Source organism: Betta splendens, chromosome 11, assembly GCF_900634795.4.
Source record: "Betta splendens chromosome 11, fBetSpl5.4, whole genome shotgun sequence".
NCBI classification, from domain to species: domain Eukaryota; kingdom Metazoa; phylum Chordata; class Actinopteri; order Anabantiformes; family Osphronemidae; genus Betta; species Betta splendens.
The window spans coordinates 11,955,428-11,982,333 of NC_040891.2; the positions used below are offsets into that span (position 1 = coordinate 11,955,428).

Sequence of the window (26,906 nt, forward strand, 5' to 3'; positions counted from 1 at the left end):
AGCTCTACTCAAGGGCTTAATTGGAAGGATGCTTGTGTGTGTTTGTTTCCAGGCATTAGTGAAGCCTGTGTGTCCTGATAATGGCGTCGGCTGCAGATGGAGCGGTTTCGCCCCGTCTTCATGCCGCTGGGCCCGATACCCCTTGTCGACACCATTGTTTCCTCGCCCCCCCGCCGAGCCCCTATCGACGACGGCTCCGCGGCCGCCGGCCCAGCCCTCGGTCGGAGCGCCGGGTTCGAGCGCGGGCTAACGAGGCCTCCGCCGCCGCGCGGCAGCCGTCTCCGTGAGGACGCGCCTCTAATTAGCTGCTGCAGCTGTCTCCCGCGACCCGACGCCTCAAATCATCACGGCCCGTCCTCCGCTCAATTACAAGCGCTAATAAGTGTCCTGGAATAAAGTGTTGTGTGACAGTTGGAGTAAATATTCAAGCCCTGAGATTATTCACACACACCCGCTACGTGAGGTTTGTGTTTGTCTCCTTTTGAGCTATTCTGCTCAACGTTACTCAGCAGCAGAGTGTCCGAGCGGCCCCTTCCACCTGCTCCGCTCAGGAACGGGCCCAGCTTAGGAATTCTTTCACTGGGCGAGGCAGGAATTCAATCAGTCCGACTATGGGGGCTAGGAAGCCGGGCTTCCGACACAGTTATGCTCCAGCACTTTTCAATTTGGGCCTGGCCTGCCTCAGCCTGCAGCTCCCAGCGCACGCTAATGAAAGGCACATTAGGCGTCCTCGTCGTCCGTAGTCGTCCACTGTCACCAGAAGGAAGTTTAATAGCTTTAACTGAGCTGCCCGGCGCTGCCAGACGTGCACTGCTCCTAATTGTTAGGGTGGAAATCCCATCTCCCTTTTACTCATAGAGGCCTTTAAAGTAGCGACTGTTGCCAATGATCATCTATTTATCTCCGTTAATGCCCTTTATTATTGATTTCCCTTCGATAACTGTGATAAAAATAAACCTCTGCCTTCCTTTGTTCTCTGCGCCATCTGTCCCTTTCAGGGGATTGCTCTTGGTGTGTGTGTGTGTGTGTGTGTGTGTGTGTGTGTGTGTGTGTGTGTGTGTGTGTGTGTGTGTGTGTGTGTGTGTGTGTGTGTGTGTGTGTGTGTGTGTGTGCTGCAGAGATCATGGACTCCTTCATTTATGTAATGAAAGTCTCGTAACCCGCCCTGATCCCTCAGGTTTGCCCTTCAGAGTGAGCTCCATGAAGCTGTTAATTTAGGAGAACCACAACTCCCGATGGCTCACTTTTCCTTCATCAGTCTTTGTTCTTGCAGTTAGTTTTAGCATCTGACCAACAATAGCGCACATTAAATACAGTACAACTCATTTGCACACTCCTCTGTGTGTGTGTGTCATCTTATTATTGTTACTATTTTTTTGCCATTTTGACAGATTGACGAGTCTGTTTTTTTTTGGGGGGGGGGTCACACTTTGAGCTCTTGTCGCGTCTCTGGACGACTCCTCGCTCGACTCTGTTGTCTGTATCATGTCAGCTCTCTTAGCCCGCGGCGTCGCTCTGTAGCCGAGCTGTCAGAAGGAATCACGCTCATTTAACCGCCTGAGAGACAGGATGTGCGAAGAGAGGCCTGACATCCCCGTGCTCTGATTTAAGTCTCCAAACCTTTATTTGCACTGTACGTCTGCTGCCTCCTCATACCAGGGTCCCACACACAGGTGAACATGCTACAGTCTGTAAATAAAATCAATATGGCCACTCCCCAGTCTCACAGAGGCTCTATAAACCAGGATGTGAAACTGTGAGCCTCCATCTGCAGTCGCCTCAGCCCCAGAGGACTGAGTGCTGCAGTAGGAGGGTTTGTGCGGCGCAGTGCAGTGGAATGAAAACTGGCCACCCAACATAAACCAAAACCTCAAATGATAGTTTCATTAGACCCCATGAACTTAAAGACGACTTGTAGTGCGGATTCAGAGGCTATTACTATTTTCCTGATGGAATTACAGAGCTTGATGGCTCAGACGAGCATAAATCCTGACGTTTCCTGAGCCAACCGTCCTCACCGGCTTTTGATTTACTGTTCGTTTGGCTCTTTGCTGAATGTTCGTGAACACTGGATGTGCACCAAGTCATCTGTCCCCTAAGAAATGGTGACAGGCGCAAAAATAGATGTTCATTAGTTGACACATAAGTCTTTTCCCACCGTGGGTGTCACGATGTTCACTTTAAATGCTCTGCCTGTCGACGTACGCTGTAAAATTCAATATAATGGGCCGAAATTAGCTCATAGCTGAAGCATCGGGGCTGAGTGACAGTAAGTGTTTTGGAAGATTTTAATTCACTAGTGACGATGCTTTTTTTTGCTCATATCTGGATGAAGCTCATCGACACTGCGCTGCCGGTGTGGATGTTGTCAGTACATTGTCTTATAAATAGCGTGGAAGGGCATTTATCCTGTGACCTGTGTGTGTGTCGGCTGTGATGTGCTCAGCGTCCTGTCCTTTGGGGTCCACGGGAGCGTGTCCTTGTGTGAGTGCACGCACTTAATTAACTTAATTAAGTTCAAGCACTTTAGGTTCATTGAGCTGCATCTTCCATAGCAGAGCCTGCAAAGCTGAGGAACCCGTAGGACACGTGACATCCCTGTCTGTTCCTCTCTGTCAGAACGTAATGTAATGGAGAAAGGAATAGGGCTCCATCATCTGAGAGGTGGTGCGTTGGTGTCAATGCAGAGCCGTTCCGAACAGCGACTGCACAGGCGTCGCGCGTTCTCAGGGGGCTCAGAGCCACTGTTTGGACATGTCCCTGTGTCAGCGGTCTAGAAGGGAGCTGGAATGTGGTCATGACTCTACATGCGAACGCCGCCGCGCTCCGCCGGGATGCAGAGGGGCGGCGTCACTCGCCGCCGTCCCTCACGTCCCTTTCGGACGCTGAAGGAAGAGATCGCGACGCGGGAGCTGGAGCCTGACGCACTGGGGGATTATTCCACAGACGCTCCATTAAAGACACGTGTCTCCATGTTGGCTGGGTTTGTATTTGTATTTATAAGTACGTTGCTGACATTTGAGGGCGATGTGCTTTAAAAGTTTCCCTCATGGCCGCTCACCCACTCCTCTCTCAAGGCTGCGGATGCAGCAGGAGACAAAGAGGATGTGTCCATGCACGCGTGCACTAGAGACTGGAGAGGTGATTATGAAACCTCGATCCCAGACGCCGGGAAACATTGTGTCTCTTTTGCCCCGAGATAATTATTTGTTTTCCTTTAACAAAGCCCAAGGATTTATTAAGGGTCGGTGTTCGCGGCTTCAAACAGCATCCTCAGCGTTTCGGCGCGTCGTGTCGCAGGAGGCGGCCGCGCGCGTGGAAGTCGCGGCGAAGTGCGAGCCCGTGTCAGCACTATACGGTTTTCATCTGTGAGAAGAGCGACGACTTTATTGAATTTATAGAAAAATGATAACATGGTGTGTGCTCGGTGTGAGGAGAAAATAGACTTTTATCAAGAAGTGTTGTTATTGGAGGACGGCGGCGTTCTCCGGCTCGGCTGCAGTTGGGTTTGTTTTCCTGTGCTCTTGTCTTAATTCTTCATTTCCAGCCTCCGTGGGGAGGAACAAAAAAGAGATTTCAGCGGGAGAGAGGAGCGAATGTGTGTCTGCACGTCTTTGGGTTTGTCTTCTTGGCTCAGCAGCATTACAGCATGTCTATTTAAATAAACTGTCACATCGGCCATTACGTTACATTAAACACAGCAGTTTTGGCCTCCTCCTTTTGTTCTGTGTTTAGAACTTTGTTTTCGCCGTGTCTCTGCTCTGATGATGCCCAACAGATGTGCACTGTACATTAGAAAGTGCTATCAGGTGAATTTGTGCTAAAAGGGGGGCGGGGGGTGGACCTAGAAATAGCAGCCGGCGCCCACGTCATTGTGAGAGGTGTTGCAGCCGCCATGGCCCATCTGGACGGAACTGGAGCCAAGGACACTGCAGGAGAGTCTGTGCTTGTTTCCTCCTGGACACGAGGATACTCAAACATCCACTGGCGGAAAGATGAGAAGCGGCCGTGGAAGACTCTACGTCACCTCCGAGCCATGCTCATCCCCTCTCATCTTACGCCCCCTCTCCATTTCCTGTCCGTTCACTCCGGGTCACAGCACCGGACACGCAGCCTTTCATGAGTCCCAAATTTTGGATGTGAGATTAAAATGAAATATGTAAAACATGGACCTGATGATATGATACAGTATAAACCAAAATCTACAGATGTTTAAACAACATGTCAGATAATGATTGTTGTCACTACAGCGTGTGTCACTTGCTTTGGTCCAGACTCAATAATTGGACCATTCATGCTCTCCAGAGGATGAATCAGGATGAGTTGCAGTTTTGAGTTGGGCTCCATCATTTATATGGTTGTTTAAGTGCATTTGTACTCTGGGGCCTCAATGATAACAAGACTAATCGCTTGAATCCGTTTCCCTAAACAAACATTTACTGTTTCAGCAAACCTCGGGTGTGTTTGGAGCTGCTTCCTGTGACCATGATACCTCTGCCAGCCCCGTGCTTGTGTGTGTGTCTATTTCGGCGCTGTGTAGGTGTGTTTTAATGGCACACAGCTCTAAACAGCACTGGGGATCTAAAGTGCTGGACTCTGAGGCCTCAGGTAATCAGAGGCATCCATCATCCCCATATTTTATGGAGTGATGGGTGGACGGACATGCACAGGCAGAGAAAGTGAGGGACAAAGCGAGACAGTGATAGAGTGACGCAAAAAGAGCGAACGGCGGAGGCAGAGAAGTGGGTTTATAAAAAGCATAAATAAGGAGAGGGCTAAAATGTCAGCGGGAGCGTTTGTCTGGGGGTGTGATCCACTCAGACACAACTCGACTGCCCCGGTGGGTAAACAGCTGTAATCATAGTTCACCAGCCAACATTAACAGCCTGTCTCTGTGCTGCTGTTAACAGGCTGTGCATTGCATCCTGGATTCCTCCCATACAGTTTGTACTCCCAGTATTTTAGGTTTTGAGTTTAATTTTCACTGGCTGCACTAAGTTACTGTGTGCATCCTAAATGTCTTATCCAATATTTGCCTCCTATAGCATCAAATAAAGGCGAATGTAACTACTAATTTATTTAACAATTTCTATTATTGTCTATGAATTTATTTAAATCTTCTGTAGCAACAGCAACTGTTGTGGTTTCCAACAGCTATCCTAAGTAAAATGAAGGTACTTGATGAATGAGTGAGCTCTGAAAAGCTGGACTTCTTAAGTGTAAATGTTTATGTGTATGGATGCCAGCCGGTGGGGGCTTTGGGCGTTCGTTTGTTTTCCTGGTGTGGGTGTTATTGGAATAGAGACACGTCCATAAAGCGCATTCTTGTGCCTCATCACCCCCCTGTCTTTCTATTTGCTTCCCATAGGATGTTAAGATGCAAATTTGGGGCTCTACATCCGTTTCATAGCAGAAACCTCGGGGCTCATGGTTCATCGGAGCATAAACACGTGTCAGGCCAAGGAAAATATTTGAAGAGAAGAATAAGCAGCACAGAAACTTGCGAGGTTTGCTTAGAGCCTAACCCCACTGAGGAAGGGTCATATTATTTTCCGTCACAGACTCTCAGAGGTCAAAGACTATAAACTCTCTTTCCTCCTGACATGTTTCCTCTCTTTGCCTTGCTTTTACACCTACTGCGCCTCCATGTCACATCCAATTTGCTTCCCTCAACAGCTCAAAGCATTATTTGGTATAAAAGCATGTTTCGTGAACAGAATGCATAAACAGAGTGTTGGGCATCCTTATACCTTGAAATATCGATGTGGGACTTTTAGATCGGTGTGTTTCCGACCTCTGGAGACGAAAGCAGAGTGTCTTTGGATGGGGACTCCAGTCAATGGAGATTTCACAGTCAAACAGGTCAGTGAAGGAATCGTACTCACAACCCTCTAAACTTAGCTCAGCTGACCCCGCGTTCACCGCTGCGCGGCTTGCGTGAGCGGCTGTCAGCCGCGCGGCTGCGTGTCGCCCTCCGACCCAGTTGCCGTGGTTACCGCCTACTCCGCGTCCCTCGAGACGCTCATCTCCGATCGCTGAAGTGTTTTCGTGGGGCATCGCTACAAGAAGCCGACAAGAAGCGAGGGGGAGGGAAACAAAGGCAGGGAGAGGGAGCGTGTGGAGCTGGCCTCGCCAGCCCTCTCTGCCTGTGTGCCAGTGAGCACCGAGGCCTCGGGGCTGCCTTCTAACCAAGAGCAGCCTGAATCCTGTCAGGCTCCCACGGTCCACACATGCCCCGCCGCCGCCTCGCCTTGGCCAGGCCCCAACCTGTGCGCTGACAGTCGAGGCTTCGCTGTCTGGCGGAGGTGACTCGTGTAAGGGGATGAGGACTGGCAAAGAGCAGCGGCTGGTACAGAGCAGGCCATTTCACGCAAGGCGGCCCAGGAAGCCGGTCATAAGAGGTGCCAAAGGCAAGCTGCATCTCTTTCATAGCTGGCCAAATGGAGCAACCAGGCATGGAGGGCCCTCCACAAGACAATATCCCCCACCTAATGCCATCTGGGATGACTTCCCGTCTCCTCCATTTAAAGTCTCTCCTCACTAAACCGCTCCTTTTAAAAAAAATGCTCCGACACTTGTCCGTGTTTGAGGGAAGCGGGGGCTTCGCGCTCTGATAGAACACAGTCGGACACGCAGGAAGCCGGAGATTTTGCCTGTGATATGTCCTGAGGGAGGCCACCGTCTCTGCACTGCGGCGCCTTTGTATTCAACAAGCGCAATGGGGCGCAGTGTCTCCAGGATGATCTGATAATAACACCAGGTGGGAGTTATGAAATGCAAACAAGCAAGCAGACATTATTTGTCATAATGTTTGGTACTGAGATAAAGGTCGCACCTCATGATAAAATTAGATAACAGGAATAAACAGCGAGAAGTCATTGTGTTGCCATAAGAGTCATAAATAGGTGTGTTTTTGTTAAACTCCGATACTAAAGCAATCTACTTCTGGGCCACAGGCCACCGTCTGCTTCTTCAACACCTCACTGCAGCCTGTTCTTGTTCCGTGGACTTAAACATGTCATCGAGAAAATATTTCCTGGAAAGCAGAGAATTGTTCGCTATGACCATATTATTCCTCGGAGGGAAGCTCATGGGGAGGTTTCATCATAGTTATGGGGTCACGCAGAGAAATGACTCCGGTGAATGAGGAAGCAGTGTCTTTTTTCAGAAATCATAAAATTGCACATTTAGCTCCGCTCACCTCCATCTCCAAGGACCAAAACCGGCTTTGATTAAATATACTGCTTTTTAAAATAGCACTACAATCGCAGTCGGACTGTCGGGATACGCGTTTAATTTAATAGAGATATGCATTACTTACTGTACCCTCGGTTGACCCGCGCTCTGACACCTCGCCACACTTTATATAAAGCAGGCATTTCCATACGAGGACGCGGAGAGACGAGATTTTTGCAATTTGCAAAGGTCCATCCCGCGAGCTGACACCCTTAACCGCGCAGTGACACCCGGGAGTGAGAGGAGAGGGAAGAAAATCACTTAACCAGTGGAAAATGGACTTGGGAGAGGTGCCGCGTTTGGCTTCTCTGCATGTTAATGGAGACTCCACCTCATCTGGCGTTTTCATAGCTGCAGGTGAAGCATTACGCCCTACGTCCTTACGCACTGTAGCGACTCTGTCGACCCGAATGAGCGTCACCTGTAAAATTCTCTTCATCCCTTTTGTTTATGGTTTCGGCGCTGGCCTCAAAAACAGATGCATAAACACGCACGTGGAACCGTAAACGCCTCCGGGCACCGGCGTGGACGCACATCTGTTTGCCTGCATGCAAAACCCCTCCAGAGGCAGAAGGCCTTGTGTAACCGGATCCGATAGGCCCTTATATAAAATGTAGAAATATGGGCAGAGTGTAGCTCCCTGACGAGCCGCTGAAAGTCTGTGACATGAACCCGAGTCTGGGGACCAATCATGCATTCCAGCCCAGGAATGTCGGGAACCTCTGCGCCCATTCTCCTGTTAAAACACAGCCCCGGCCCGTGATGTAAACGGAGACTATCTCGTCACTCAGCGCGGCAGCCGAGCCCTACGATGTTTTCATCAATGACTCTGTTATCTGGTGTAATAATTAAAACGCATCTCCCCCTTGAGACGCGGCCGCGCATTAGCTTGTGTGGCTGAAGGGGGCTCACTTATAAGACCAGCGGAGGTTGCCGCGTGGCTTGGGGCAGCACTTAAACTCTATGAACTGGTGAATAGTTGCGTTAAAGTAGCGTCTGTGACCGTGCAGTTTAATGTGCCGTGCTTTGGGCGGTTTCTTCCCTCCTGGCTTTTACAGTGGCTGTATAATAGTGTGGGAACGTCTCTAAAGTACTCAATAACTCGCATCAGTGAGTCATAGCTCTGAATCCTGATGTGCTCCTGGTACAGTATATTCTGCCCACATACGATTGGCAAATTGTTTCAGCTTAGGCCCTTGGAGAAAATAGAAGCCGAGTGGGTTTTATATGTTTGATAAAAGCGGGAATAAATATCAACTTGCACAATTATCTTGCAGCTGAAGTTGCGTTTTATGAAATCACGGCTTCCGATGTTTGCCCGTGTTTCTCCACATTGTGCGCTTTATTGTACCAGTGGGCCCCTTTCGCTGCTCCTCCACGGACCCCGCTCTGTCCTGTAGCAGCGTTTCGAGGGAAACGGCCCCTTTTGCTTTATATTAACATGGACCCTAAACCTGTCGTTCTGTATTGTGTGTATTAAGCTGAACTTTGCCGGTTCCTCTCGATGAGGAACGCGGGCCTGCGAGCACAGCTGTGAGTGTATATTGCTGCCATCACTCTCCCACAGTTTCCCCCTGTGTGGGATGACCTTCGACCTCAGTGAAAATCCTACAGGGCCCAAAGGGGGTTGTTAATGCTCACTAGTGATGAGCAGCTGCGCTTCATTCAAGGTGTTTTGTCTTTTCTCCACACGCTATTTGCATGTGAGAACTAAATAGCTCTACCACTGTGTGTAAGTTGTAAGTATCCCACGGAACACTATCATTATTTTTCCTTCCTGAAACCTCTGGGCTCAAATGTGATTATTTTCCCTATTTATTAATCTGTGATTGTTTTGTCTACAGTCTAATGTATCACGGAGCAGCGGAGAGCTGTGTTTGTGTCTTTATATGGCTTGTGTTGGCCAACTGATAGTCCAAACCCACTAAGGCCCAGTTCATGGATGACTGCTCCACCAACTGAGTCACAGCCCCCACTCAAAAGCACTGACTCCGACTCCCAATCGCTGCTTTAGCCGATTACTGCAGTTTATAGAGAGTTGATTGTTTTGCTAAAGTTAATTTCAGAATCTTCATGTTTGGTCTCGGTGTTTTTCTTGTTTACTGGCACAGGCCTTGTTAAAAAGCCACACATGGCTTCATGCGCTGTGCGTGCTGTGCTTCGCCGGCCGGCCATGACGGCCCAGGTGACGCGCGTGTGTGGCGTAAGCCGGCCCGTCAGCACATTTAGCCCTGTGTTTCCTGGACCCTGTTGATGCACCGTGCGGCGCTGGGAAGCCATTTCCAGCCCGTAATCCGAGCATCTTATCAAACCAATCAGCACTTTTCCAGCAGGAACACATCTCGACCGTGACAGAAGTGGAGTTCACAAGATCTGGCTCTTGTATAGAGAAAGTGTGTGTGTGTGGGGGGGGGATGAAAGTGTGAGAACAATCTTGATGTTCTGGTATTTTCCTCCTCCTCTGATGCAGGTCAGCTGGCGGGCGTTCGGGTTGTCGGTGCTTGCCTGCCGCGGAGTTGACACGTTACCCCGGCGATCGTCCCCCGCGATAACGCTTGTCACCGCTCTCACCTTGCAATGTCTCCCCCCCCCCCCTCCCCCATGCTCCCACTCCCCCCTTCCCCACCAGCCCGGTGCAGCGGTGAGGGCCTACCACAGCCAAGCCAAGCCAGCGCCCACCGATCCGAGCCCAGGCTGCAGCTGGGACCCGGGCACCGGCGGTGACCAGGGGTCCTGGGGCGGCGCCTCCTTCGCTCGTGGGAGTCTGCAGCATTACGTGTCCCACCATCACCAGTCCTCACACACGAGCTACTCCTACTGCTCAGCCCATACACCTGTGAGTACTGCACCGTTCCTCTTCCTCTTTGCCCCCCTTTAAAATCCTTCCCTAGTCTCTGTGGTGTCCATTAGCGGCTGCAACTATCAGGGAGGCTCTAGTGCTCTGCTGCACTTTTTCTTCACTTTAGTTTGTCCCCTTTTCCCACACTCTTTCCCCTGAAGCCCTCCTGGTGTACATTCCTATTTATTCCCCCTACCTTTCCCCGCTTTATCTCTTCCTGTCACCCTCGGTCTCCCTCTCGCTCCTCTGCAACTTAATTTGTTTTTCTTTCATCCGTCCTCTGCATCAACAGTGCAATGAGAGACTAATAGACATACTTTTGGACGGCTTCCCTTGTCATTATCCTTGGAATTAATTGCTGTTCTGCAGTCCGTTTGATTTGACTTTATTGGTGCGATCGGGTTTTCTAAAGTATCGTTCGGGGTGTGACTGCAGCTCAGGCATGAGCCAAATTGAGGATTTTATTACCGTCATGTTTCTGTCACAGTCACAGAACTGGAAACAAAGATTTGGCAGGTTGTTATTTCTTGGTATTTCTTCCTCTAATAAACGTATTTACAAGGCTTCACACCAAATATTTTTCCTATCCTTCTCTCATTTTCCATTACGACACCGATATTCTCTCATCTCGCATATGCACCGTTTGAATTCCCAGCTGCCTATTTGCCAAGGCGCTGACACTCCCCTGAAGAGGGCTCATGCAATAAGTGAAGGACTGGATTGGATTTAGATACGTACTAATCATCAAGTGCATCAGCCGTGATGTGTTTTTATGGTATTCCTCAGATCTCAGTGTGCACATTAATGTGAGAGGATGAAGTAAACGCACCTCTGCTGTTTGTCATTTCGATGGAAGCATTCCAGTCGTAATTAGTGCGTCCTCTGGTTTTGGACAGTTTTCACCATTCCCTACACCACCATGACCACTATCACTTCCACTACCACCAGCTAAGGCTTCTGGGAGCTCGGTGGGTGTTTTTAAAATGGTATTGTGCAAAAAACAGGAAGCGAAAGCATTCCACGATACAGATGTAAAAGCTTGTGGCTTGTGGTTGGGCCCTGTGTACTTCTCAGGAAGATCTGGAAAACACTGCAGTCATTGCCTCCAATGTGGAGTGTTGAAATGACATGATCATCCAGTTTTATTATAAAAAAAAAATTATACTTGCTTGTACTTTTTATTAATACTTTTTTTGTGGCTCCTATTTGGACGCCAGACACGGCAAACGTTTACTAGATGAACTGGTCTCAGGCGGGCTCATTCTAACAAATAATAAACCACAATGTTTGGAGTTTAATATTTAAAGCCTTAATATTTTATGACATATTAGTCGAACTAGCCGTTATTAGCTTTGAAACGCAGCATGCGTGCCGCCACATTAGGGGAAAGCAGAGAGAACAGAAATCAATTTGGGTAGAAAAAAATGCACAGCGCGCAGTTAATCAGATTCTTTGTCTAACTGCTGCGCTAGCAGGAAAAAAAACAGCTAATTAGCCGACGAACAGACGAGGTCATCTGAAATGAAAACTAGGGTCAGCGGCAGGACGCGCCTTCCTCACTGTCTGCCCTTGGACTGATGCAGATTTCCAGCCATGGGTGGACGCGTTCCACACATGCTGATGTGGAGACAGTCGGTCGGTTGGACTTTTAATGGGTCCTCTCTGCAACGTACTGTAAATAATGGGTCGTTCTTTCTGAGGTTTGGTTTTGCCGACCCTCAGATTGACCAGAGGGGAGCGCGTCTGTGCCTTGTATGTTGGTTGCTGGTCTCCAGACCGAGGTCCACGCTTCTCAGCCGCTACTCGATCTGAAGCCTTTGTGCATCGTCTAATGCTCCTCTGGAGGTTCTCGCGTTGTTTAGCTGGTCTCAGCCTGCACTGACTGCTCTGATTTCACCTCGGAGCTCATCCGGGTGCAGAATGGCATACCTGCAGTACACCAGTTGGAGTCTATGACTAGACAGAGTTTGAAAGAGTAGAAACATCCCTGAATAGACTTGAAAGCACTCACGGCGCCGCGTGCGCGTTTCCAGCGCTTGTAGGAACGAACTCGCTGCACATCACTACGCAGTCATCAACCACTTAACCTCCTCTTGAACGTCTTTGCTCAGGCCACGACAGGCTATGCAGTTTTTATGGGACAGTTTTATTTCTTCCCTTGAGAAGCCGTAGACAGACGTAGACCCAAGCTCGTCGCCAGCCTGGACTCTGCCTCGATCCCTGCGTTTCACCAGCCAACCAGCGCACAACCCGCTCTCAAGCACCGTCCTTTTCTTCTTCATCGCCTCCCGAAGTGTAATTCTCATTTTGGGCATATTAGATGCAAAGAATGCCCAACGAAAAAGGAAGACTCACACAGCTGGCTCAGCGTGTGTCTGTCCTCTTGGCTGCGAGAGCCGAGCAAACGGAGGAAAAGGGGAAAGCAAGCGACGATCAAGAAGTTTAGCCTCCAGTGGGTTCGTAATTACAACGGAAGCTGATACATTTCCACTCATAATACGGTGGGATGACGATGCCTCGGGGGGAAGGATGGCGCTGTACAACAGGCTCACTGAGATATTACCTGTGAATATACTCACACGTACGAGATTCAGCCTCTGTCCTACAGACTTGTCCTCCTCAGTAAACTTTAATGGATTTTTATTTTTGAAATGATTTAGGACCAGGAGACAGAAAGGCAGAGGTGGGTGAGACAGGCTTGACCAGGGGGACGCGTGAAGGGGACGAGGAAGCTCTCATCAAAGCTCACAGCTCTCTTTGTACCAATAAAAAAACACTCAGGTTAGTTAACAGCTGTGATGAGTGGACCACCCTTTGGGTGCTACTGTAATAAAACTTGACAAGCTAATGATTGCACATGGTGTTATTGGATTCCCTACTTAAAGCAACATGGGCTGCAAAGATTGGAGACTCTGACTCTGACTAAGCCTCACGTTATAGATTTTCTGGTAGATTGTAATTGATCACAAGCACATTGGCAAAGATAGGGAAGGATTCTGTGTACTTTCCTCTAATTAGTGTGAAAGAGCCCATTTATAGGTGATGGCAATAACAGTGTCCATACAAGGTTGGGGATGTGTGGACAATACCAATATAATTTACAGTATTCATTATGCACCTTTAGTTGGGAAAAGCGCTCGCTCTCTCCCTCTCTCCCTCTCTTTTTTATTAGAAGGGTTTTTAATTTTTTATAGGGAGGAAGGAAAATGTTTTACCTCATGAAAATAATTAACACATTCTCCTGGTGCAGTGATCTGATTATTATTATAAGTTGTCCAGCGTTTCACTTTCTGTCATTTCTAATTCTAAACTTTATTATCACCACATCACAGATTGTGTTGAAGGACGTTTGCCTGCATTTGACCTCTTTGGTTGTTGTGGTGTTATTGAACCAGGCAGTGATACGTGGTTACTTATATATAGATATATTAGCACGCTCTGTCTCTGTCTGACCCCAGAGCTGTTTCATTTCTGATGCTGTGCTTCTTCTGGCACAGACCTCTGTAATGCAACGTATCCACATGGAGCGGCATCGCTTCAATCATCTCGGGCTCCTCAGCCCAGATTTTACTCATGTTTATGGTAGTGTTTCATTATTTTGCACGGTGGGATTGCTTCGGAGTCATGATCCTGCATTTGTCCTGCCTTAATGGCTGTATTGAATTATTTAACTGGAGAAAATGGGGAGGAATTGCATTACCAGCACGGTCTACTTCAGCTAATTGCATCCATGTATATCTAAGTTAATCAGAGCTCATGCAGATGTGTGTGTGTGTGTGTGTGTGTGTGTGTGTGTGTGTGTGTGTGTGTGTGTGTGTGTGTGTGTGTGTGTGTGTGTGTGTGTGTGTGTGTGTGTGTGTGTGTGTGTGTGTGTGTGTGTGTGTGTGGCGCTGGGCTTCTTTTGTCCTTGTGCCTTGTTTTGACAGGATGCGCTGTATGTGGAGCGACTGGGGGTGAATTCTGAACTCAAGGGCCAGTCCGCATTGCGTCTGCGTGCTGCTGCAGAGTTCATCTCTCTTCATAACATACAGATGGAGACACACACACCTACACATGTGCTGCAGAGGACAAAAAAACACTTCTCTCTTTGCTTTTTGTTACTACATACTCTACTACACAGCTGGGGCCAAGTGTCCTGCTGCATGGAAGAAGCCCATCTTAGACCCCTGATGAAGACTCTGCACTGGGTTATCACTCTTTTAACGAAGGTAATGAACATCCCTGTGAACCCTTCATTTTAGCTGAAGGTGTGGCTTGAGCAAACCATGACTGCCTCATTAGGTTTACCAAGCACACACCGGCCAATCGCTCAGTCAATACCGACCCGCTGGTAGCGATTCCTAACACATCTCCACATTCACTAGGTCTGAAAAAGACAGGGAGAAAACGGGATGAGAGAGAATAACCAAAGTCAGGATAGGAATAGTTACATCTTTGCAGGTATTCATCATTTATGGGTGTGATGTAACCACGGCGACCCGCCAGCCCACCTCCTCATCTTTCCTTCAGTGAGGCCAAGGCTCTGGCTATAGCTGCAATAGCTTCCTCCCGTCCCGATGAAGCCAGGTGATCAGGTTGAGAATGAAAACACATGAAGGTGAGATGGAAGCGAAGAGGAGGGGGGATGAAGGTGAACAGTCCTCAAAGCTCCAGCTCTTCTTCCTTCCTGGACCCACGTTTGATCCTGTTGGAGACGTTGTTATGAAGCTTCCATGTTAGTCCGAGTCCCTTTCATCAGCCCTCCAATGAAGAGCATTGCTCATTCCCCGAATACTACAATGATTCATCTTCGCCATGAGCTAGAATGGGCTTTGTCTCAGTAATTAATTTGGCTCTCGGGACGGCAGTTGGAACGAGTCGTGTCTTCAAGGCCTAATTAAAAGAAGATTGTCAAACATATTCTGGGTCGCACAGCTCGGCATCTCCAACCATTTAGGAGGGTTTTAGGCGCGACCATGTCGTCCTTCGTGGACCATTTTGCCGACTGCTAGTGGAAAACAAATGGTTTTATTTGCTTTGTTGATTTCTTCAGGCACCACTTGAAAATTGAGACACTGGGTGTTTTGTGTGTTATTGGCTGGTTAAGTCAATAGTCTACTTGCGGCATTGCAACTTGCACGTCTTTGTCTCTATTTGAGCTTGAATTATTTGAAATTGCTCCGAAACTTCCTTTTTACGTCAAATAGCCTCACAATTATTGTCTCATTTTCCGAGCGGTAGCGTCTTTAGCTTAGCGTCGGGCTGACGCGACGCTCATGCTCACACTCCAGCTGTAGTATTTACCTCGTTTAGGGTCGAGCGGACGGACCGGCCGGCGCGAAGCGTGTGTCTTATTGGTCCTCATACACACACACACACACACACACACACACACACACACACACACACACACACACAGGTTCTGAACAATTAAGCTCGAGCTGTCGAGCTTAGTGCCTGGGTCCATTGTAAGCGTTCTAAACCTGTTAGACTGTGACAGACCATTAAAAGACTGCCAAGGCTTTCCTAATTTGCCTCAGCAGTGACTGAGCACTGTGTGTCTGTGCACAGTTTGACGGCAGCAACACCATCAAGTTGCTGTAATGTCTTCTGTTGCCTGGTTTGGAATTATTGTGATAATAGCCGATCTCTGTTCATTTAGCGAAACGCGCCAAAGCGTTACAGAGCCAACGCTAATATTTAGTTTAGTATTTTCTAATGTTGGTCGTTGTTGTTTCTGTAAATTGTTTGATATTGTAAACAAATTAAGCTGGTACATGCAGCACTTGTCAGGTTTATTAGGCGGTGTTCATCTTTGTTACTGTTTTCCAGGCTCCGTATTCCAGCGCGCTCTCCTCCCTCTTTTCACAAAGGTTGCTCATTCTTTCAGTCAATCTGCTGAAAACTGACAAGAAAGTGGAAATTACTTCTTTCACACCTCTGTATGTTCACGTGTGGAAATCGGCGGCGTGAGCCCAGTTGATCACACCAGCTAAGTGGTGTCTTACCTCAGCGTCTTCACCCGTAGCTGAGGCCTCTCCAAGACACGAAAGTGGAGGATTTGTCCTTAAAACACATTTAAATAAATCCACAAGGCTCTTTGTTTCGAGGGAAGCCTTCTTGGGCGGATATTTCACCTAGCAGGCATTTCCTGTCGTGACCAGAGCTTGGCGTTCTCCACCATTAGGAATTAAAGGCCGGGGCCACGGCGCCCCAAGTGCCAGACCACAGGAATACTGTATCCAAACCCGGACCGAGCTCCCGAGCCCCTGCATGTTTCATTTCCCGTTTCACGAGCGCAGATTCCTGGCTGCGGTCCGCCACCAGTCCTGGCTGAGCAGCGCTTCCCGGTGGGGATTAGATGGAGGACACACCGCGAGATGTCAGAGGGCGGATTAGGACGGGTGCTGGCAGATCTTACACGGCTTTTAAATGGGTGTCGCCTCTTGTTCGGATCACGGGGACCGTCATATTTGCACGTCGCCGCCGGCGCAGGGCTGTTTCTTGGCAAACGGCGGATGCGGAGTCGCTCTTCGGGAGAATCGGGGCTGCACCTGTTACTTTTTGCGCCTCAGCTGATTAGTCAACGACAGGACAGAGCAGAACATAAATCCCGCATCCTGAGCCGGAGATGTGGCCTTAATTCAACACGTCGTAGCCCGGTCCAGAACGGGCCTCGAGCTGCGCGTACAGATTTGAATACGCCGACACACGCGGCCCTCGCACAGATGGGTTTTCATATATGGCTGCCTGGGGCTGTAGCATTGGCTTTAAAAACACCCGTAACATCTGTAACGTATTATGGCTGATTATGCTGGTCCTTCAGTGCAATCATGCAATATGGGCATGAGTGATGGGCAAACATGAACCGTTTGGGGGGGGGGTGTCTGAGGCCCACGGCTGCACACACAGGAACACAACCTCCCACTCTGGCTTCATTCAGACACTATGTGGGGACTTTGCATTCATCCTCAGAGGGTTTGTGCTGCTTTAACTTCCACGTTTCAGGGAGTAAGTTGGGTTTTGGTCAGAACCTGGTTCTGCCTCTATGTTTCACGCGCCGCCAGGTCCACGCCAATCAGGCCGGACCTCATCGGATCCAAATGTATTTTGGTTTCACTTAACCAAAGAATGTCCTGCCAGTATTTATCAGGCTCCTTCTCATGATCGAGTTCATGACCAAGTTTCATCATGCTCGTTTAATCTTGTGCCGTTTTCTGAGTAATGGTTTCTTTTAGGACGTCATCTGTAGTGAATGACTTCATGTGCGTCTAATCAGTCACTGAGAGTCCAATTTAACCGCTTCATTAGTTCCCTTTGCCTGCAATGAGGCCCGGCGTGTACATCACAGAACGCGGTTGTGGATATGATAAAAGCTACTGTAAGCGTCACATTGTTTCTGTGAAGTACCATCGTCTCAATCTCCTCCCTGAAATCGCATCAATCATTTAGGATGCTGCGTTTGACTGTATCAGAGTGACACGACCAAACACTGAAAGGCAACCTGTGTTATTCCAGCTGTTTGCCTGCAGGCCACCTCTTCCTGAGCCCCTCGACTCTAATTGACCGAGCGAGGTTTATTGAATTAATCACCTTCACACAGGAAAGTCCATTTAGACATGCATCAAGTTAAGGACATGTGCGTTGGCGCCGCGCCGAAATCAGGCAGATGCTGCGGCTCTTTCCATCCGTACGTGTTTCTACGAACACTAGAGACAGTGCCAGGAGAAGTGGGACGACCCAGACAGGAAATAGGAAAGTCCCTTAAAGAAGGTATAAAAACATTGACTTTGTAATTATGACATTTATGATTTATCACACGGATGCTTTTTATTGGAAAAGCCGGACTTCACGCTGCTCCTCTGCTGCTTTGGCTCACACAATAACAGTGTTTTCTACTGGTATTGTGCGAGCGCTGCAGCAACACCCACTCTGGACATCAACGTACAGAACGGGCAGAAAATTGAATATGAAGCTGAGGAATAGCTGAACGCGTGGTTCTGCTACTGTGGCGGGTCTCAGCCCGGGCGAAGAGCTAAGCTGCCGGGGCGGGTTTCGATTTGTCCAGCGGCGGTGCCGTTCCCGATAGTTCCACTGCGTGTTGTTCTGGCAGCAGAGACGCGGCGGTTGAGCGAGCTTTGTTTGGGGGGGGGGGGGTTGATCTGTCAAGCCACACGCGGGGAAAAGACACACCAGGTCGCGTGTCCTCGCCGTGATAAAATAATACAGTTTAACAGGACAGGGGCCACGAAGCATCTGGGCCACAGCCCCCACGTATCAGGCTCCGCCTCCTCCCGCCGCTGGCGCTAAACACTCTGTTCTGTGGAAGCCAGAGTCGAACCATCGCTGCCGTGTCCTGATTAACATTAGTTATTAATCAATTAAAAGAAGCTGCAGTAGTTGATTTAACAAATCAATATGTCTGAGGCCTTTTTCTAAAGAACACGGGTCAAATTGCTGCTCTCCCTTCGCTCCTGTGTGTTTTCTGTTCCACTCAAACAAATGCATGAGCAAAGCGTCTTGTCTATTAATTCGCTGTTACTTTGTCCTGCAGCTTGTCTCCTCGGCTCACTTTCTCTCTGTTTTCTTTGTCTCCTGGGCTTCATGCTTTGCATGCAGAGGATGAGACACCGGGGGAGGTTAAGAGAGGAGCTGGAATGGAGTTCTGCTCCATTTACCTCCCTGAAATATTCCTCTTAGAACGACACACTCTGTTTTCTCTCTCTCCGCACTCCCTGCACTCTTTCTCCCTCTCACTTCTCATCGCTGTGTGACATGTGGTCATTTCACTTCATTCCACGATGGCTTAGCAGTGCTTTAAAACATCGCTGCTGTCCTCCCATCCCATCCCGCTCAATTGCAGGCAGCGCGGCGCTTCGTGGGCCTGTATGGATCCGTTCCGGGGGACCATAACTCTTTCCCCAATCTCCAATCTCCATCCGCTGTGGGCAGAACCTTCAGCACCTTTGGCTATTGCTCCTCTATTTCACTCAGCCTTCGCGCCTGTGACGTCTTGGCCCATGAAGACCAGTTATCACACACACAGTCCAGTGTACGAGCACCATCCTCTTCATACAGATTTTTATGTCTCTACTCAGTAGAAAAAGAGGCATAAAACGAAAAAGAATGACGTTGCCCTTGAATCTATTTAGGACATCAACACGGTGAATTAAACAAAATGCACATGTCTAAGTGTGAGCTTTGATAGATTGCTTTGTGCGACCTGTCTTATACATGTGTTTGATTGTTTAAACTCACACTTGCCTGTGTTGCAGCTTATTCCCTGTTTCTTGGCATCCGTCCTCCCTGATGTTTCTGGATGCGGCCGCTCAGTCCTGACGGGCTCTCTTACAGTATATTGGGGTTATCGCGAGGCCTCGCGGGAAGCCTGATCTCTGGGCTCCGCCGACGAGCTTTCACCTTCGCTGTCGGACCCACCTTGAACCTCCTCGCGATCGGAGCTTCCTCCGAACGCTTCGGAGACAAACGGAGCCAAGCGCTGCTTGGCTGCGCTCGTGCCAGCGCACATGTGGAGCTGTGACAGCTGTAGACCACCTGACCCGAGGACGCAGCCCCCCAACAAAAACACACAGATGATCTCACATGTAGGGGAAAAGCACACGCACACACACACACACACACACGCACACACACACACACACACACACACACACACACACACACACACACACTGTGGGCCTCTCTTCCAAGTACAGAATCATTTGTAACAGCGGTTTTCTCCGAATCAGGAAATGAGACTGTCGACATTACTTGTATATACATTTCACATTGGGAAGAGACATCTAGGAAGCGAATGCAATTAACTCTTCTAGGTCTATTGCATGTCCCTTGTTGGGTGCAGTGAGTCATTTTTACTCATGCACGTCTAGTCTCATATTTCCTCCCCATTAGGCTCACATTGCTCTCCTCTGTGTTGTGATGGAAGCTAATGACTCACTGGAAATCTGCCTGGTGTTTATCAAATGTCTGGGTGCGGGGCCGGGGGTCCGGAGTCACACTTTCAGGAAGCGTGCGGCGGTGCGTTAGGAAACGTGCCATCGTATCAAGGATATAATTGCCGCTGTGATTTCACATTTCGCTAATCGCGCGCTGACTTCGTTGTGACGATGCAGAGGTGAACTTCAAGCCGCTCGCTGGAGCCACATCAGAGGTTGCCCGTCCTCGCTCTCGGTCCGTGGGCCACGCCACGTTTCCTCTCAAGTCTGGTAAAATCTGCGGTTTTCTTGTAGACCTTGTAAAAGTGACATTTGAAGTCTATCTCCGTATTTTTACAGCTGCCTTCTAGCTTGTCTTCACGTTCGGCCGAATTAGATTATTGTTAATGAAAAACACAGCTTCAGACTGCGCGGCGGTTTCGTACAAGCCCAGTACAAGTCTGTCTGTTCCTAATAGTCATGATCGCCAGTGTTTAGTCATGTTTTCTCAGATTACTGTAATAAAATGATCTGAGGGGAAGCGATGGCCTTTGTAAATGCAGACATGGGTGATTACAGGCGTCCTGCAGACATGTCGCTGGTTGAAACTGTTCTGTCTCCTCCACTTGTGTTGCATAAAACCTGTGGGATGTTCTGTTCCTCGGGACTCTCCAGCGCGGCCACTGCCAAAACCCCAAACCCTCCACCTCCTCCACCTCCTCCTCCGCCGCTCCCCTTGGCGCCGCGCCAGCCCTTTCTTCCAGTCGCGCCTATCTGGACGTTTCTGGGAAACACCTACAACACGACCCTCCAGCAAACCGCGGGGAGCGATGCCTTGTTGGTCTCTGCAGCGGGGGGAGGGGGGGGGCAGCGAGGCGAGATGTTTGTGGACTTTCTAGGAATTCTTTTTTTGATGGGAACAGTGTGTCGGCCCTCGGCTGCTTTTGTCTTCTTTCAGGTGGTTCTAGTTTCCCTCAATCATCCTCTCTCTTAAATATACATCCAGGACATTATTACTGTACAGTTCCTGGTGTTATCAGAGCGGTCGATAAATGAAAGGGCTGCTCTTTTAGTGCCTCTTCAGGAAACTAATATCTCCATGGAGGTTAAATACCTTTTAAATAAAGCTTGCTTTTACAGCGGAGCAAATTTGCCGAGTGGAAAAATCGACTGATATGGTGAAATAAAAGCTAAATAGACAGAATTCCCTAGCACTCCTTTGAACTGCTCTGGTTCCGACCAGAGGACAAGCTGTGATCACGCTGAGGGTTTCTATTACTGCACCTGCACCTTTTTTTCTCCTCCTGTGAAGCTGAATCGTAATTACTGAACACCTTCGGTGGAGTCGTACAACCTCGTGCTCTGATTTAGGCCCAGAACCAGCGAGCGCCAGGTGAAGATCGCTGGTTCTCGACCCGGTACCAGGTGAAATGATCAGAACCGCAGAGAGGCGCAGTCTCAGCTTCTTTGGGACAAATCGGATCGGTTCCCGCTCACTGCTCAGAGACGGTGGAGGAAAGGTGTTGCAGCCCATTGAAAACCTGTTGGATTCATCTCTGAAAATGGTCGGAGTCGATCCACAGGCGTGGAGATGGTGCGGGACTGAGAGGAGAACGGAAAGTGACGTGACGTCAGCGTCGCTGAGTCTGACCAGACTCCTCCATTACCACCAGCGCGAAACATACACAAGGCCTTCGTCCCCGGAAAGAGACGCGGTGCCAGCGCGTATTTATACACAACGCGTATCGCTGCTCTCGAGTCGCGACTTGGCTTCTATAAACGGCCGTTGGTCCAGTCGTGGGTAAAGGCTGGAGGCTTGTGTGCGCCGGCTCTTTTAAGGTCGACTTCTGATGCGGGGCCACGGGTCAAGGTCTTTAGTTACAAGAGTCAAGTCTCCATTCCCGACTCTTAATTCTTAATGGTTTGACCGATTAATATTAATGGCTCAGCCTGACCGGCGCCTTTGTAATCGAACCCCTCCGTGTTTCCAAGGGACTCATTTAAATAGATTTAAGAAAAAAAGGTTCAGTTGCTGCCATAAACGTAGCAAATTTGACCTATTTCCATCATATATTAATCTATTAATGTATATTTTGAGATTGTGATTAGCCGTGCGCTAAAAGAGCCTAACAAACAAAGAATGCGGGTGGATGGAACCCCGGCTGTTTGTTTCTGAAATCTGAATGTTGAGCCTTATCTGTGCAGCGCAGTGATAACTTTATGTGGCCGCTCAGTGGTGTAAAGGCGCATGGACCCTCTCTGCCTCTGTGCCTCTTTCAGGCTCTGTCTCCCCGTGAGTCTTATCTTCTTCTCCCTCTGTAACGTCTCCTCTGTTGCTGATGGACTTTGTTTGTCTGTCCGTCTTTGTTCTCTACTTTCTGCCTTTCCCCACGATGCTCAGAGTTTATGTGTCTGGTTGATCCAGAGGGCTGTTAATCTGGTAATCCACGATCGATATCAGCCTCATGCCTGTCCTGCAGATAAAAGTGGCCTATCTGATAATTATATGTTTTCCTCACTATGTCTGCAAAACTCTGCCCTTTCCCTCTGTGCTTTGTTTTGGTCCCTGGGATTCTTCTGCTCGTATTGATTTGGCCTGTTCTTATGCACCGGCCCTGTTTAGATCCATAACTCTCATCACAAGCATGTGGCATTTGGAGCACATTGTGTGTTTAAAATTCTGGAAACAAACTGGCAGAAATCAACATCTATGGCGTCTTTTTTAAATAAAAAATGTCATTACTTAATGCTCCTGCCATCAATTAGCACAGAAAGGTAATTATCGATTCACATGTGTAACAGATCAAACGGACTCTAATGTCGTTTCTGATTACACATGTGGAAACTGCCAAAATCTAATAGTTCTCAGTCGTGTAATTTCATGCTGTAGCTTTTGGCTGCAGAATTCGGGGCACATAATTTCAATGAAAACCAAGTTGATTTGCTAATTGGGTGAAAAATGAGGCTCCTGAACTTGTGGCCCGGCGTCACTGAGATGCCCTGAAGGACTTCAGGTCAGTGTGTGTGTGTGTGTGTGTGTGTGTGTGTGTGTGTGTGTGTGTGTGTGTGTGTGTGTGTGTGCGTGTGTGTGTGTGTGTGTGTGTGTGTGTGTGTGTGTGTGTGTGGATGATGAAGAGGATGTGGGACTTTCCAGCGAGACATTCTTATAATGTTTTTGGTCACGGTTACGCTCGGTCAGAACCATTAGTTCCTCTATTGTCATCTTTTGATGTTACCCAGTGACTGACTCTCCTTCTAGTGAGCCTGCAGTTGTGTAACAGACAAACAGGACGTATTTAAAGTGGTAAAAACATGCAAACGCATCACTTGTAAGGTTAAAAGGGGAAATAGTGGATTTCACCTTAAACATTTAGCATGTTTCTATTTTATTTTCACGGCAGCCTTGTTTTAAAGCGAACGCGTTTGCGTGAGGACAGCGTGTTCCAGGCCGTAGTACCGCCTGCGGCCGGTAGGGGGCCGCCCGCGCCGCCGCTGTCCTCCTCCCGTCCCCAGCCCTCTCCTCCTCTTTCCTGCGTTCTCCCTGCTTGTAGAAACGCTGCAGCCTGCCGGCGTGTGTCTGAGTTCGTCTCTTCTCTCGCACAGAGCCGCTCGAGACGCCGGGCTGAGCAAGGAGGAGGCAGTCCGCTCTGCTCGCAGCCTCGGACGATCCCCCTTTAACCGCCCTGTCAGCGTGGAGAGAGCGCGAGCGAGAGAGAGAGAGAGAGAGAGAGAGCGCGAGCGAGAGAAAGAGAGAGAGAGAGAGAGAGAGAGAGAGAGAGAGGGGCAGCGACGGAGAAAGCGCACGAGAGAGAGAGAGCAACTGTGTGTGTGACAGACGGAACCAGAACAAGGCAGGCTGCTCAGAGGAGTGAGAGAACCACGGGGAAAATACAAGGAACACGTTTTACACGCGCACAAACAAGAAGGATCGCGGTCTCTTTCTTTGCTGCACACTTGGGACGCGGTAACTGCTATTTTTTCCCGCTTCTCCCACCTTCCAGCTGGAGCCCCGTGGATTGACTAACCGACCGGTGGATATTTCCAATGCACATGTCCGCCGCTCCATCTATTAACTAGGAGCCTTCCCTCGTCTGCGGCGTCTCCGCTCCTGCTGCTGCGCGGCTGCGGACCGAGGTCGCGCTCCGCGTCCGCGCTCCGATCTCCGCCCCGCGTGCGCCCCCAAAAAAGTGCGCGTGCGAGGAATATCTGCCCCCTCCGTCAGACAGGACAGTGCGCAGCCACCGTCGGGTCACACTCCGGAGAAGAGGGAGCGCGCGCGTGTGTGTGTGTGTGTGTGTGTGTGTGTGAGAGAGAGAGAGAGAGAGAGGGAAGGAGCGCGCGAGGGAGCGAGCGAGAGAGAGAGAGTCACATTCACAGCGCGAGAGGCGCAGATTAAAGCCCCGGCAAGACTGGAGTGAAACAGCTAAAACAGAGAAGTGAACCGCTGCGTCCTCTCCCATTTTCCTCGCCATCCTCTTCTCCTCCTCCTCTTCCTCTCCCATTTTTCCAACCTTCACCGGACTGCCACCGCTCCCGCCACCTGCGCCTCGCGCCGTCTCCCCGGGCTTCCTCCTCTACCTCAGCCCTCGTCGAGCTCTCGGCTCCAGCGCCTCGTGGATAAATATTCCCATTGATCCGGCGGCGAGAGACCGAGCGAGCGAGCGAGCGAGCGCGTGCCCCGGTAGCGTCACAGGCGAAGCCGTCACCCAGCCACTGTCCGGCACGCGGAGCCTGCCTTCCCCCCGGAGGACCGGAATCGCACCGTCAACCCCGCCGCTAGCTACTTGGCAGCTCCCGCCCCCGTGTCACCATTCCCTGCCTCAGTGCTAAGGATTCCAGCTACATGGGCAAGCGATTGGAGCAGCAGCCAATGTACCCTCAGTACACCTACTACTACCCCCACTATCTCCAGACCAAGGTACGCTGCTCCTCTACGCTCCTTGCATCACTCATCCTCCTCCTGCTCCGCTGTCCTGTCTCCCTTACTGCCCTTTCTCACCCCCCCCCATTATCCTCCTCTCATCCATGAGTGGAGATGGGATTTGATGGATAGCTGGCCTTGGCTGTGATGGTTTCAGATGGCAAGTACCCCAGTGGAGTCTAGATGTCTTTGTCGGTGTGTGTGTGTGTGTGTGTGTGTGTGTGTGTGTGTGTGTGTGTGTGTGTGTGTGTGTGTGTGTGTCTGTGTGTGTCTGTGTGTGTGTGTGTAATTCAGAGTGAAGGATGTGGGATCAGAGATCAAGGCTGGAGGCAATAGGCTACTGTCGGTCTAACCCGCCTGACTGGACTGTTACTGGAAGTTGTCCAGTTGCCTCCAAACTGGTGGCACTGGTTTACATTATACACGCTGCAGCGTTACAACATGCACGATGGTCTTAAGCGTTTAAAGTATGTCTGAAGTTGTGTTAATCAGAACAACCAGCAGCTGTTCTCCTGCTCTTACTCTGTAAACCAACGGCAGAATTGTGATCTAAATTGAATTTCCTAATTAAGCGTTTGCGAGTCGAGTGCGGGTCGTTGTTAAAAGCTCGAGTGCGGCTTTTCTAAAGAGGCAAAAAAGAAAAGAAAAAAACGGCACCTAATTATGAAGTTGTTAATCCACTGAGCAGCGCAGATCCCGCATTGTTGCCGGCCACAGTGGGGAACAAACAGGCTGTGAACCCCTCTCGCCGACTGAAACGCACCGGGCGCGAGCGCGGCCAGAACACGCATCAGCGCCTCTGGGACGGAGGCCCAGAACCGGGCCCTGCTCGCTGCCAGGACACGCTACCCACACATCATCAGGGGATTAAAATGGACGCCTTCTGGGGATTACTCTCTTTGATTTCCCCACCGAACGGGCAACACTAATTCCTGCCCATTATTGCGGGTGTGTGATGCAAAGGCGCGATTGAAGAGGCTGCTGAAGTTTGAGCTGGTCACTGAAGAGCCACTAAATACAGCGACAGAGACAGACATTAAGCGCTGAGTTGAATATTGCACTTATTTTGAAGGTAAAATGCGTGATATTTTTCATAGATCTCCATGTGATGCTGAATTAGGAGCCGCCCCACCTGGCCGTCCACTCGCTCCCCCCTCTGATTTATAGTTTAATACATTTGTGCTGCTGCCATATGGCCCCCCCCCCTCCTTCAATCACCCCCCTCTCTCTCCTCCCCTCTCCTCATATCTCGGTTTTGCTCATAGCAGGGCCCCCTCTCAGTCAGCGTGCCCCCCCCCCTCGCGTCCCGCCCCCTCGCTCTGTTGCAGCAGCGCTCCCAAGGTCAGCCGCCGATCCGGTCCTGTGGCGTTGGAACCGGAGCCGCCGCGTCCCGTTCCACTTCCGAATCAGGAGACGGCACTCGTGGTCATTTCCGTGGTTAGTTAGCGCAGGCGGCGTCCTCGGCTGATGGAGGGGGGGGGCACGAGGGCCCAGCAGACCTGGCCATGCTCTGGTTAATGATCATTGATAGCTTGATTAGGCCGGGGGGAGAAGGGCCTTGGCCGGGTCCTCACTCCGGCCGCGCTCGCGCCCAGATTGCCTCTTTTGGCGCTCAGACCTGGGCAATCTGTCTCAGATCACACAGGTATTTCTATGCATATTCATCAGCGCATACTTCTAGCATGGCCTCACTCTCCCCAGGGATGTGGGTTGGGGGCATAAATATCATGTAGGGGGAGGGAGGGCTTGGGGGCGTAACTCATACCAAAGTGCTGCCGTTCTCCCTCTCTCGCCTCCATTTTATGACACATATTTGAGATTCTGTGCATAGAAAATTTATAGAGCATCTGTGCTTGGTTACAGCTGAGGACTTTATTGTATAAAATAGGAGCTAAACATTGTCATAATGGCTGCTGTGGCGTCCCCCCCCCCCCCCCCCACACACACACACTACCTGCGCTACATTTGAATTTGATACCGAGCGGCATGTGCGCGT

At 49.8% G+C, this 26,906-nt stretch overlaps 1 protein-coding gene across 7 annotated transcripts in view; it reads left to right on the forward strand.

The window, feature by feature from the left end:
* Window positions 1-26,906, forward strand: part of rbms3 (RNA binding motif, single stranded interacting protein) — a 172,569-nt gene that overhangs the window by 25,839 nt on the left and 119,824 nt on the right. For 4 of the 7 annotated variants that reach the window (XM_029167425.3, XM_029167421.3, XM_055512686.1 and 1 more), the window contains exon 3: window positions 9,866-10,072. In XM_029167425.3, coding sequence (XP_029023258.1) covers window positions 9,866-10,072 — 207 coding nt within the window. Of the gene's footprint in view, window positions 1-9,865; window positions 10,073-23,510; window positions 24,908-26,906 lie in introns of those variants that run through there. The other 3 variants (XM_029167424.3, XM_055512687.1, XM_029167423.3) reach the window with 3 other exon arrangements.